The 12,908-nt window shown below is 39.5% G+C and overlaps 1 protein-coding gene across 1 annotated transcript in view; it reads left to right on the forward strand.

Annotated features, from left to right (window-relative positions):
- Window positions 1–11,179, forward strand: part of C15H1orf105 (chromosome 15 C1orf105 homolog) — a 45,637-nt gene extending 34,458 nt beyond the window's left edge. The window contains exons 5-7 of the mRNA XM_028864448.2: window positions 4,226–4,293; window positions 7,635–7,699; window positions 10,835–11,179. Coding sequence (XP_028720281.1) covers window positions 4,226–4,293; window positions 7,635–7,699; window positions 10,835–10,980 — 279 coding nt within the window. The 3' untranslated portion in view covers window positions 10,981–11,179. The remainder of the gene's footprint in view (window positions 1–4,225; window positions 4,294–7,634; window positions 7,700–10,834) is intronic.
- The last annotated feature ends 1,729 nt before the right edge of the window (window positions 11,180–12,908 follow it).

Here is a 12,908-nt window from a genome sequence, read left to right on the forward strand (position 1 = left end):
AAACACCTGGTAGCCTCACTTGTGGCCAAATCATCTCCTTATGCAGCCCTGCTGGGTAAAGCAAGCTCAGAGTCTCTGATCCTGAGCAATTTCTCACTAGGAAGCCTCTCAGGGCTCCCACAAATAATCAGAACAATTTTATAAAATAACATGAGTAAATCTTTACAACCATAATCCATGCTGGCTTCCTTAGGAGAGTACACATTCACTCAGCACCCTTCCACTGTAGATGATCATACCTACGGCAGTGAGATGGCAATTACAAAAACCTGGGTGCAGGTGTTCCCTTGGCCTACTCACTGAGTGACTTGGGATTTAAATTCATGACACAATAAAATTACAAATTGTTATATGTCCAATCTGTAGATTTTTTTAAAAGATCATATATATGACTGTATGTATATGATATATATGATTGCATATATATTATATGTATGATTGTGTATATATGACTATATATGATATATATCATTATATATGTATGATACAGCAGAAACAATAGTATGAGAGGAGTTTACGCCAATAAGCACTTATACTTTTAGATGAGGAGGGGAGCTGATTTCAAATAAACAATCTATTATGTATCTCAAGGAATGAGAAAACCAACCACCAAATTACTAATAGAAACAACAGCCAGGTGATAGTGGCCCAGGTCTTTAACCCCAGCAAAGGATCCCAGCAGGAGGTGGTGGTACCCACCTTTAATCCCTGCATTCAAGAGGCAGAGACTCTTGGATCTCTGGTCTACAGAGTGATTTCCAGGACAGCCAGCGCTACACAGAGAAACCCTATCTCAAACACACACACACACACACACACACACACACACACACACACACACACACACACACACGGGGGGGGGATTAGAGACTATAACACAATACAAAAATAATTGACAACGAAATACTGAAGAGCTTTGCACACACTCTTGCTGCTCTTAATGCAGCACTAGAGGTTTTAGCCAAACAAACGGGATAAGAAAAAGATAAAAGGATACAGATAAGAAGGAAGGAAGTTAAATTATTGCTGCTTGCAGGTAATAGGAATACATATATATGTATCATATATACTCCTATAAAATATCTGCATGTGTATATGCCTACATATATGTAAAGAGAAAGAGACAGTTAAAGACCATCAAGAGCCCATTTGAACTAATACAGTCAGGAAATGTTCAGGATGCAAAATCAGCATACAGAATCAGTATTTTGTTAGCAATAGTAAAATAAATTGTTGAAAAAGAAATCATCAAAGGAATTATATTCACAGTAGCTACAATAAAAAAGATGTCTACAATGAAAATTAAAGAATTTAATTTTTTAGTGTAACTAAAGATTAATGAAATTAAAGAGGTCATTAATTATAAGAATTAAAACTGTTAAAATATCCATTCTACACAGAGCAAACATCATATTCAATACAATCTTCACCAAATTGCCAATGGCATTCTAAACAAAACTAGAAAAAAAATCTAAAATTCATATGAAGTCTGAAAGCACTCTAAATAGTCAAATTATTTAGGGCAAAAAAAATAAAAAACAAACAAACAAAACAAAAGCTGTCTGACTTCAAATTATACAACAAAGCTATGGTAACCAGAATAGCAAAATGTTGAAATAAAAGCAGACACATAGACTAGTGAACAGCACAGAGTGCCCCATGATTTTGCAGCCATTGGGTTCTCAACAAAGGAGCCAAAAGTATGTACTGGGAGAAAAAGACAGCCTCTTTATTAAGCAGTGCTCAGGAATCCAAGTCCTCACGAGGAGAAGAGAAAAAAGTGGCCCCTCTTATCTTACAGACAGAAAATAGATTAAAGACCTACTAGAAGGAAACAGGAAAGATACTTAAGATAGCCATACAGGCTATGTTTTGGAGGAGAGTATAAGACACCCAAAGAACAGAAAACAAACATAAATGCATGAGATTATGTAACTATACAAGCTTAAAAGATTATATAACTATATATAAACTAAAAATCTGAACAACAAAAGAAACACAGTGAAGAGATCCCTATAGAATGGGTGGGTTGTAAACTACTCATTTACAGTGGACTAACGTCTAGAATATGTGAGGAACTTAACATTTAAATAAAAAATCCAATACAAAATGAACAAAGGATATGGGCAGTCACTTCTAAGAGGGAAAAATTCAAATAATGGGCAAATTATGGGGGAAAAAATATCTACTTCCCTAGGAAGTAGTGAAGGCAGATATTGTTCTGATGAGAATAGTTATTACCAAGTAGTCCATAAACAATGAATACTGGCAAAATGTGAAGAAAAGGGAATGTTTGTATATTGGTGAGAATGGGAATCAGTCACTATGGAGAACAGTATAGCATTATGGTTTCTCAAAAAATTCAAAATAGAGCTACCATGTGACCCAACTATCCCTCTTCTACTGTATAGCCAAAGGAAATTATATTAGCATATCAAAGAGGCATTTGAACAAGCATGCTGATTACTTTATTGTTCACTGTAGCTAAGATATGTATTCATCCTTGAGACCTATAAGGGAATGAAAGGATAGAGAACAGGTGGTACATGCATAATGGAATATTATTCAATGGCATAAAGAATAGTATCTCCTTATACAGCCTGATGTCACTGTGTTAATTAAATGATGTAAGTCAGGTGCAGAAACACAAATATTACCTGCTTTCCTCATATGTAGATTTTTAAAAAGATGGTCAGGATGTACAGTAGAAATCATTAAAGATTGAGAAGGGTAGAAGAGAATAAAGTAAGCTTGAATAATGGGTACCAAAGGATAGATGAGATAAGAAGTCCTGTAAGAATAAGCCTATAGCACAGTGGGATGACGTCACTTCATGACAACCTATTATTTTATGTGCAGTGGAAACAAGGAACTGGAAAACTCCAAATACAAAGTAATAATTAAGAGACTATAGTGTTAAGTTTCAAAACTAGCACACTGTACTGAATAAACTAGTGCAATTATGTTTGCCACCTTTTAAAACTTTTTTAAGGATGGAGAAATATTTAACTGTTCTGATTTGATCATCACACTATATGTACATATCAAATGATGCCCATAAATCTGTACACTTAGTTTAAGAAAATCAATAAATGTGGGGAAAAAATGATTGATTCACCCAGATGCAATTTGTCTCAGAAACAAAAATGCCATCATCGGCAGCTTTGTTCTGTGTAGCCCCTAGACCCCACATTATGCATAAAATACCACCAGCCAGAGTGAGGGGCTGTAGAACGTGGGTCATGCTACTCTGTGGGAGGTAGCAAGTTCCCTGCCCCTCCCTTTGGAGTCAACTGTAGATGAAATTTGAGGAAAAGACAAGGCCTGTTTCTGGCATATTCTCCCACCCCACCCCCCAGGTCCTCCCTGAAGCCATTCTGCTCTCACTTCCCCAGGTACTCCTTGACTCCTGATCATTTTCTTCTTTTCCCTCCTCCATCTTCCCTCAGCCAGTGATTCAGAACAATCTGACTAAAAATGCTAGGCCATTCAGGTAGAGCCCGCATTGAATTTTTCCATTTTCAGGCACTGCTAGAGGTATTGGACACATGACAATTTGTAATTTTATTGTGTCATTAGTTTAAATCCCAAGTCACTCAGTGAGTAGGCCAAGGGAACACCTGCACCCAGGGTTTTGTAAGTGCCACCTCACTGCCGTAGGGATGATCATCTCCAGTGGAAGGGTGCTGAGTTAATGTGTACTCTTCTAAGGGAAGCCAGCATGGAGTGCTGGGATCAAACCTAAGGTAGTTCAAGAGCGTGGCATTTCCTAACTAGAGAAGCTATGACTCTGTGCCGATTCTAGCCTGTGTGAAAAGCACACACTTTCAAATGTGCTTCAAATTGACATCATTTGCTCACTAATTCTGGAAATGTCTTAAACAGGCAATTTAGGAGCTAGAAATGCAACAAACACAGCAGTGTAGAGATGTAGTCCATCTCCTTCTGAAGATGCAAGTTTATCAGGAAAGGCAAACACCATCAAGTAAGCGAGTGCAGCAAGGTCTTCTGAGTGTTCAGAGAGAGAAGGTCTTAAACCATGAGGAAGAGAAACCCCAGGAGCCAGCAGTGTGTGGAAGACCGTGATGACTGCCCTTAGAGTAGGAATGGGAGATGCAAAAGGATGCATGAACGTATTAGACACACCTCAGGGTTTCTAAGGCCCATTGTTTAGACCAGAGTGTACTTACAGCCAACGTACTGAAATCAGGCTTTTTTCCCTCAGGTACAGCCAAAAAATTTCATAATCCCAGACCATCAGAAACCATCCTTCCAGAATTCTTTGGATCACAGGTGAGCCAAAGATGTAAGCTGGAATCTGACTTAAGTTCTGGTCCTGTCTGTTTGGGACACAGGATTGGGACTGAAAGGACAGTAAACAGAATACCCTAGGAATGAACTTCATAGTGGTTTTATCTTCTGTTGGACCCAAGGAATCAGACTAAATTAAATTATTTTACTTCTTTACCTGAATGATTATTTAAGTTACTGTAAGCACACCATCCTTTCTACCAATATTAAAAAAAAAAAAAAAGGATGAAGAGTAGGGTAGGAAATGTCTTCATTGCCCTTGGGCAGATAACAATTCTTGAATAGGTGACATATATCTAATTCACAAAATATGGGAGATGACACAAAATTTGTCCTAAGTTCAAGACATCCTCTGTCACCTTTCACCAACTTAAATTCTACTTATCCATTCTATTTTGTTGTTTGCTGAAAGAAATACAACAGGATGCAACAAATACAACAAAAATGAAAATCTAGTTAAATTCTGATTAGTTGGGTCTTTAAACTTTTTTCTTGTATTTGACTATCAACAGTGAAGAATTTACTTCTTTATTTTGTAAAACTCTTGGGAGAACATGGAAGGAGTTGGGGGAATGGGGGGCTGTGTACAAATATAATGTTCTCATTATGAAAACCTCAATTAAAAAAAAACCTCCAAGCCCAAATATGATGCTATACATGTATGAAACTTCATAATGAAACTCATTGTTTGGTGCATTAACTAAAACAAGCAAAGATTAAAACAATAACAACAAACATGGACTCACTCTGGCTAAGGCATCAGTGTTCTGAATGCCTTGCAACAGATGGTAGAGTGTGAGCACAGCATCACCTTTACAGAATAATGATATATGATGCTAAGGCAACATTTAATTCTTCCCCTTATATAAAGAGAAAGGTGGGAGAAACTAGCAAGTCTTTCTGTCATGGGGCTCAGAAGCAAATGTTCTCATTGCCTTTCTGACATTATGGCCTTTTGTTCCAGACTATGACACAAGTCAGGTGCACTGAAATCATGTACCAGTGCTGGCTCAGGTACACAAAGGTCACAGAGGGAACATGTGTCCGGGCAGTCCAAGTTCCAACACTAATAACATTTGCTCATACTTTTTTTTTTACCATGATAAAAGTAATTCTAATAATACTCTTTGCAAACTGTAAATAGGAAACTCTTTCAATCAAGGGTTTCTGAGCAAAAGTTAACTCTTCTATGAGAGAGACTTTGAAACCTGTTGCCCTGGTTTAGAATGTTTTGTACTTTAAGTAAAGCACTTAATCCAAAAATCATTAAATCGTTTTATTTTAGGCAAGCGGTTCTTATTCCTTTAAACTGTGGCCAAGAATTGAATGATCTTAAAATACTCTCAAACCTTTGTTTTTGGTTTCATTTTCAACATAATGATGAAAGAAAGCCTACCACTTCAGTTTGATACTTACAGAGAGTGACTGTACAATATGTGTTTGGCTCTGTTTGCTGTGTATAAAATCTTCACCCTTTGCAAGTCTCTCCACACACAGGGCTAGTGGAACCTCACCAAAACAATTTCCTTTCCCCTTTTAAAAATGTATTTTATCTTGGTTTTTGTATATGTGTGTATGTCATGGGGTGGGCGTGGGGTGCACCTGTGGAGGCCAGAAAGGCATCAGATGCCCTGGAGCTGAAGTTACAGGTGGTTCTGAGCTGCCCAGTGTAAATACAGGAGATTGAATTCAGGTCTTCTGGAAGAACCAAATCTCCTAACCACCAAGCCCTCTCTCCAGCCCTGCCTCTTCTTAAGTGATTTTAACTATAGCCACTGCAAGAGTTAATGTTTTAGGAATGTAGGAATGAAGGAGAGAGGAAGAAAGGTTGGGGCACACATAATTATTTGCTGAATTGTAGAACAGACAGAGTGTTAACTATTCATTCCTGAAAATACTGCCTCCTGTTTGCACAGCGTGGACATAGATGGGTTTTGCCTTCCTTTTTCTCCATCTCAGTGAGCCCTCCAGTGACAAGTAAATTAAAGAAACTGTCTAGACCGGCCATATATTTTGGTAACAGAACAACCACAGAAGATCTTTGTAAAAGTAGGTGCATTAAAATGTGTAGCTAGCCTATCATCAGTGGTTCTCAACCTTCCTGAAGCTTCAACCCTTTACTATAGTTCCTCATGTTGGGGTAATCCCCAACCATAAAATTATTTCGTTGCTACTTCATGACTGTAATTTTGCTACTGTTATGAATCGTAATGAAAATATCTAATATGCAGGGTTCTCTGATATGCTGTCTCTTAAGGGGGCATGACCCACAGATTGAGAATCACTGCTGGCAAGCCCATCAAGTGTTACCAGCTTGTAAGTCTTAAGGAATTAAGCAGTTTAGACCAATCTAGAATGTCTTAGGATTGAACATATTTGGAGTGGGGGTGGGGAGTCACCCCCACAACCTTGGCTACCAGGAGAAATGGAGAAGTCACAGTCTCCAACCAAAACATTTTCTCAGTTTTGTTTTTCAGGGGCAAATGACTGACTTGGAAAATTTTTTTACTTTTTAAGGAAATTGGAGAAATATTTCCTTAATCCCTACTAGTTTTAGATTCTACATGTTCTTATAGAATAAAATATTTTTAAAATGGAGGTTTTGTCAGAACCCACTAAGATGCTACCAAGGAAAAGCATTAGAGAATTGTGGGGTTTGGACAATGAATCTTACACCCTGCTGCAAAGGGGCCTGAGAGCAGGTAAGCAGATGCTGCAGTGGAGAATGCCTCTGCTCTGTGGGTAGAGACACACTCCAGAAGGGAGTCCCAAGACCAAGTTCTCATCACAAGGAAGATTTATTTGCCCCCGAGGGACAAAGAGCAGGGACTAAGAGACGAAGACAGGAGACAGAGGGCTAGGGAGAAGGGGAAGGGGACAAGGGAGAGGGGCAGGGACATTTGTCCGAGAAGGACAAAGGACTGCCTCTCCATAGGGCAGAAATAAACGTGGCACATAGAAAAAATTGCAGTTTATAAAGGAAAGGTGGAAACCTCGTGTTATGATGAGTTGGTTTGTTTTGACTGCACTTTTTAATTAGGGTAGCCAAAAGGGGCTTTTAATTGCTGGACTTCAATTCTTTGATAGCTGGACCTTGGTAGTCAGCCCTAGGAGGAGGAAGTGAGCAAGTAAGGGAACAGACCTTGGTGGCTAGCTTCAGGGATGAATTCTAATGGTTTTTTAGCAAGGCAGAGGGAATGGGAGAGAAGGTCAGGGCCTGCCAGAGCCATGTTTGCCAGGTCCAGACTAGCTAGAGTCCCTTCAGTTCCTTTTCACTAAGGTCTAGCCAAATGACTAATGTGTTTCTTGATTCTTCCAATCAGAGAGATGCTCCTTCATCATCCCGATATCCAGCAGTTTGATCACCCCTGCAATGACATTCCAACAGGTTTGTTTTCTTTTAAAATAAGCACTTCTGGTATAATACATACTCTACTTGGGGCCAGAGAATGGAAAACTTAAGTTTCTATGATAGTGTCTACATTTTCTGAGCAAATTCTATGCTCTGTCCCTTTTTTCTTTTGTGTATAAGCTTTTGATGTGCTGGAATTGGTTCACAGCTGCCGCCACCTCCTCTTCCTCCTCCTCCTCTTCCTCCTCCTTCTCCTCCTCCTTTTAACTCCAGCTCACTCTATCCCCTCCAAGGGTCTCACATGTTTTCATGTCATGTTTTCTCCAAGGTCTCTTTAGGTCACATAATTCTGACTAATAAGCCACTTGCTAAAGAACTTTCCAGAGAAATGAGACACACACTAAGTGAAAGGCTTTCCTGGGCAGTCCTGATGATTCAGACCAAAGTGGGAAGACAGGGCATCAAAACACTCCTGAAATGGTCTCACTCGAAAGCCACACATCTTTTTTTTTTTTTTTTTTTTTTTTTTTTTTTTTTTTTTTTTTGATTTTTCGAGACAGGGTTTCTCTGTGTAGCTTTGCGCCTTTCCTGGGACTCACTTGGTAGCCCAGGCTGGCCTCGAACTCACAGAGATCCGCCTGGCTCTGCCTCCCGAGTGCTGGGATTAAAGGCGTGCGCCACCACCGCCCGGCAAAAGCCACACATCTTTATCTGTAACAGTCCTAAAACACCTACCTTCCTCCAGAAGTTGCCCAATGCTATTCTGAGTTCTATTACTACTTATAAACCACACACACAAAGGCAGTAGTGTGTCCCAGGCTGCAACACTGATTTATGTCTCACCCCTTAGAGATGGGTGGCAATGGACTTACAAATATACAACTAAGCCTTTCTTTGGGGTGACATGATTTAAAGATTTAGGGCAGCCTAAGCTTTAGTGACTTTTTTCCCTATCCTATGGATCCCAAATAGCTGAGACTACCTGAAGCTTTTGTTTCATTTGAATTGTACAGTAAAAGAAATGAAGTTATGGTTACAGAAGTCAGAAGTTGATATTTTATCATAAAAAGTTGCAGGAATTCATAACTGGAACTGAACTGAGAAGCCCCCTAGAAAGGAAAGTTGAGTACAGAAGGGATATCTTGGGCGGATGCCAAAGGAAAGACCAGAGATCCCACAAAACAATGGAAGGTTTGCGAATCCAACTCCACTGCAGTGAAAGGGGGCGGCCCGGTTCCCATGAATTTCTTCTCATATACCAAAACTGTTGACCTAATTCATGATTTTGATTAGGCAAAAGTGAGCAATGCAGACCTGAGCTTAAGAGCAGCCACACAATGAAAGTTCCCCACCAATGTCCTCTGGTCAGTTATTCTCCCCACACCAAGAGAAGGAACCCTGGGAGATAAGCATACCCAATCAGTCTCAGCATCATCTGTGCTAGTGACATACTTATTTTGAATTTCTCTTGGACCTGGATTTTTTTTTTATCAAATTTGTCTTGCAAAGGAATGAACCAAAAACACATATATGTACATGTGCATGAATGCATACACACACACACACACACACACACACACACACACACACACACGATTAATTATAATCTCCTTCCCTCAGCAAGATTATTTTGCAAAACCAATTTGTAAACCCGGGAATGCTTCCGTTAGCAACATAAAAGCTAGCTGAGGGTACATGGGATCAGCATGGTATTTACTTGCACAGAGAAGTCTAATCTAAGACAACAATTTTGGAGATTGAGCTGTAGGGAAAGTGAGTACAAAACTGGTTAGGGGGCTGAGCGTTGGTGGACCTCTATGTGATGCCAGCTGTGACCTCTTTGAGCTAGGCTTTGTTGCTGTGTGTGTCCTCCAAGCATGGGGGAAAGTGTAGCCTAGGACCAATAATGCCTCTTCCCAGATTCTGGTCTTTCTCTGTGGGTGTGGTGTCTGTGTTCCCACTTTAGAAGCTGGAGCAGCGTTTTGTTTCATACAATATAAGCAACCTTTATGCTGGACCAAGCCACAGCTGCTGGCAGACGCAGCCTGATGGCTCATTCAGTTTAGCCACATCAGTACTTCACTACTTGCTACTTACTGCTTAAGCTGCCAGCCACATGCAAACATACTATGAATACAGAATCCCAGGGTCTTCACTGCCCACAGTTATCTGATTCATTTTCTAGGCTGAAACAGTGATTTCTAACATGTTCCTCGATTCAGCCAAATCTTATTATCGGGATCCAAAATGGAGGTTACGTTGGACTCATTTATCTTTGTCTCAATTCCCCGAGAAGTACAGGCTCTTATTCCTGATGAGCCCTGGTGGTATATGGCCCACCTCACATGTGTTTAGCATCTGGCAGATAAGTGGGACAGAATACAAAGCGTACTAAGTCAAGACTAAGGGGAGCTAGAACCTGGCCCTCAACCTGCTTGTGTCTGTCAACCCAAAATATTGTTGCTTCTTAATTGCAATGATAAGGCTGCACTGCATTCTAGACTTTCAAGCCTGTAACTGAGTTAGCTCCCATTTGGCTTGACCAAGCAGACTTGTTTCAGAAAATTCAGAGCTTCAACTCCCTCATTCATTCAGTTAGTTCCAATGGGGAAGTGTTGTTGCACACATGATTTATCTCCTTTAAGCAATGTGTATTCTGGAAAAGATAAATGTAAACATTTTTAAAAAATCAAATCACATTTGAAGAAGAGGTCAGTATGGTAAGGATTTTTAGGGTTATTCACAACCTGAAGTTCCTTTTGAAATACTAAATCCTTTTCCTACTGTAGCCTTTTTGTGAGATCATGGCTATTTATTTTTTCTAAGAACAGGACTCTGGACACATGTGTCCTGGAACAGTCTCCTGAGAATTGAGCCCTTTTTTCCCTTGAGTTAATAGTACAAATCCAGATATACTTTAAATCCAATTTAAATTTAACTGGCAATACTCCTAACTCTTGGGTGTTATTTCTAAATTTCACTTGGCATCTTCGATCCGATTTAGAAAAGTTTAAATGTTGTTGGCATGAGATGGTTCTATTAAAAGAAATTCTTATGTGAATTTTGATTATTTGCTAAGGCTGGAGGAGTCTCTGGCGGCCGTTGGTTATGTTGTGTTTTTGTAAGAACAGAGTCCAAGTCTTTATTTTCTGCTCTTGCACTGTCTTCTAGAGAGCATTCGCTACAGACTGCCCATTATGGGCCCCAGGACCGCTGTCTTCCACAGGCTGCTGTCAGGTGCCTACACAACTCCTCTGGAGACTCAGCACCTCTCCCTTCCCAGAAAGAAACTAAAGAGCAAGACAGTGAAGCAGTGAGTGGTCAGAGCTAATTACCCCCCAAGTGTCAGGGACAAAGGCCACCCCTCCAAACTGTTCTGATACTGGTGCCTTCCCATCCTGAAAGATGATTCATTTTTTTCCTCCTACATGCTGCTAGTCTAGCTCCTACCACTTTCTCCTAAAGATAAAATGGTTTAATTTACATAAATATAAAGATTTATTGATTAACACAGAACATGATAAGTGTGCCTTGTGTTATTTCGCTGAAGATTTTAATGCTTGTTATAATAAATGACAATCCTCTCCTTAAAAGTCATGGGTTTCCCATGAATGTCATTTAGCCCACTCCTTCAGGCAAGAGGACCAGGGGTGGCGCCTAGAGCCCTCTGTAACCTTATCTTATTAAGAATCAAGGAGAAAAGGGAGAAAACATCTCCCTTTTTTCTGTCAGTTAATTTTGTGGACAACAGGACACTGATGTAATAACTGGAAAACGACATGTGATTATTGTTGCAGTGTTCAGTCACAGGGACTATGCCCCCGCCTTCTTGTGTCACCTCTTTTATTGCCTTGCAAATCGATCAAGTGTTCAGCCAATCTTCGCTTGTATTTTAAATGAGGTTATTTTTATATGAAAATTAATGCTTCCAGATCTGTGCTGGTCTGTATGTACGCCGTTTGTGGAATACAAAAGATAATCCCAAGCTTGCCGATATTATGTCCATGGCCATATATGTTCTAAGCCAAGTTTCAAGAGGCTTTGTATAAAAAAAGCCCTTCTGTTTCTTAGGAAGCAACTGCCTAGTGGAAGCCCACCCCATGACTAAGTGGATGCTAGACCAATCTGTGAGACTCAACCTGTGCCAACTGATTTTGAAGAATGGAATTATGAGATCTCAGATAAATGAGCCAGTGTCCAAATTGAACTCAACAAAAACAAAGAAAACCAAAGCAAACAAAAACCTGCTTTATTGTCTTTTTTTTTTTTTTTTTTTTTTTTTTTAATTCGGACCTGAGGAACAAACCCAGTGCCTTGTGCTTGCTAGGCAAGCACACTACCACTGAGCTAAATCCCCAACCCCAGGCTATGATTCTTGTTTTCACTGCCTTTGGAGTTCAAGAACTTCAAAAATAGTACCCATGAATTCTAATATCGTTTCAGACAATTTAACAAGCACAGCAAAACTTTCTTTGGTTATTGTTTGTTGTTTATGCATACTTCAGTAAAAAAAACTTGGGGTGCCTGCACTCGTGAATTAGGAGAAATACTTCCCTCATGTACAATTATTTGGAGCTTTGGAGGTAATCTGGATATTATGTAGCTTAGGAGATAAAATGCTTCTGAAATCTCGTAAAGATGGCCTCAACTAGAGCACTCCAAAACCACATTAAGAAGAGCATCTTGGCCCTGGCCAGTATGTTGACTGTGGGTGCTATAGTTTAGAACTTAAATGCTCCCCACAATGGTCACATATTGAATGAAGGCTTGGCCACCAGCATATGACTCCCAGGAGGTTACAGCGTCTTTAAGAAATGGAGCCAAGAAAGAAGTTATGTCATTTGGGGGCATGCCTTGAGTGGGCTAAGGGGACCCTGTTGTGTTCTCTCTTCCTCTCCCCAATTCTTTCTTTTCTCCCTCTCTTTTGCTTTCTCCACAGTATTTTCTTCCTCTTTCTCCCTCTCTCTATGTTTCTAACACTATTAGGTCTTAGAAATATTTTATACTCTTCAACAATTAAGAACCCTAATGAATTTTTAAAAGGGGGTTATACTTATTGATATTTATCATATTAGAAATTAAAATAGAATAATTTTTAAAAGTTTTGCTAAGTATCAGAATGGTTAAATTATCACATATCATTTAGTCTTGAGAAAAATTCTACCATGTTTGAGTAAGAAGAATAAAAAAGTATGTGCTGTGAAATAACTATAGACCTGATAGCCCCAAAGGACTTCAAAGGCCA

The sequence above is a fragment of the Peromyscus leucopus genome, chromosome 15, assembly GCF_004664715.2.
Source record: "Peromyscus leucopus breed LL Stock chromosome 15, UCI_PerLeu_2.1, whole genome shotgun sequence".
In the NCBI taxonomy this organism is placed as follows: Eukaryota; Metazoa; Chordata; class Mammalia; order Rodentia; family Cricetidae; genus Peromyscus; species Peromyscus leucopus.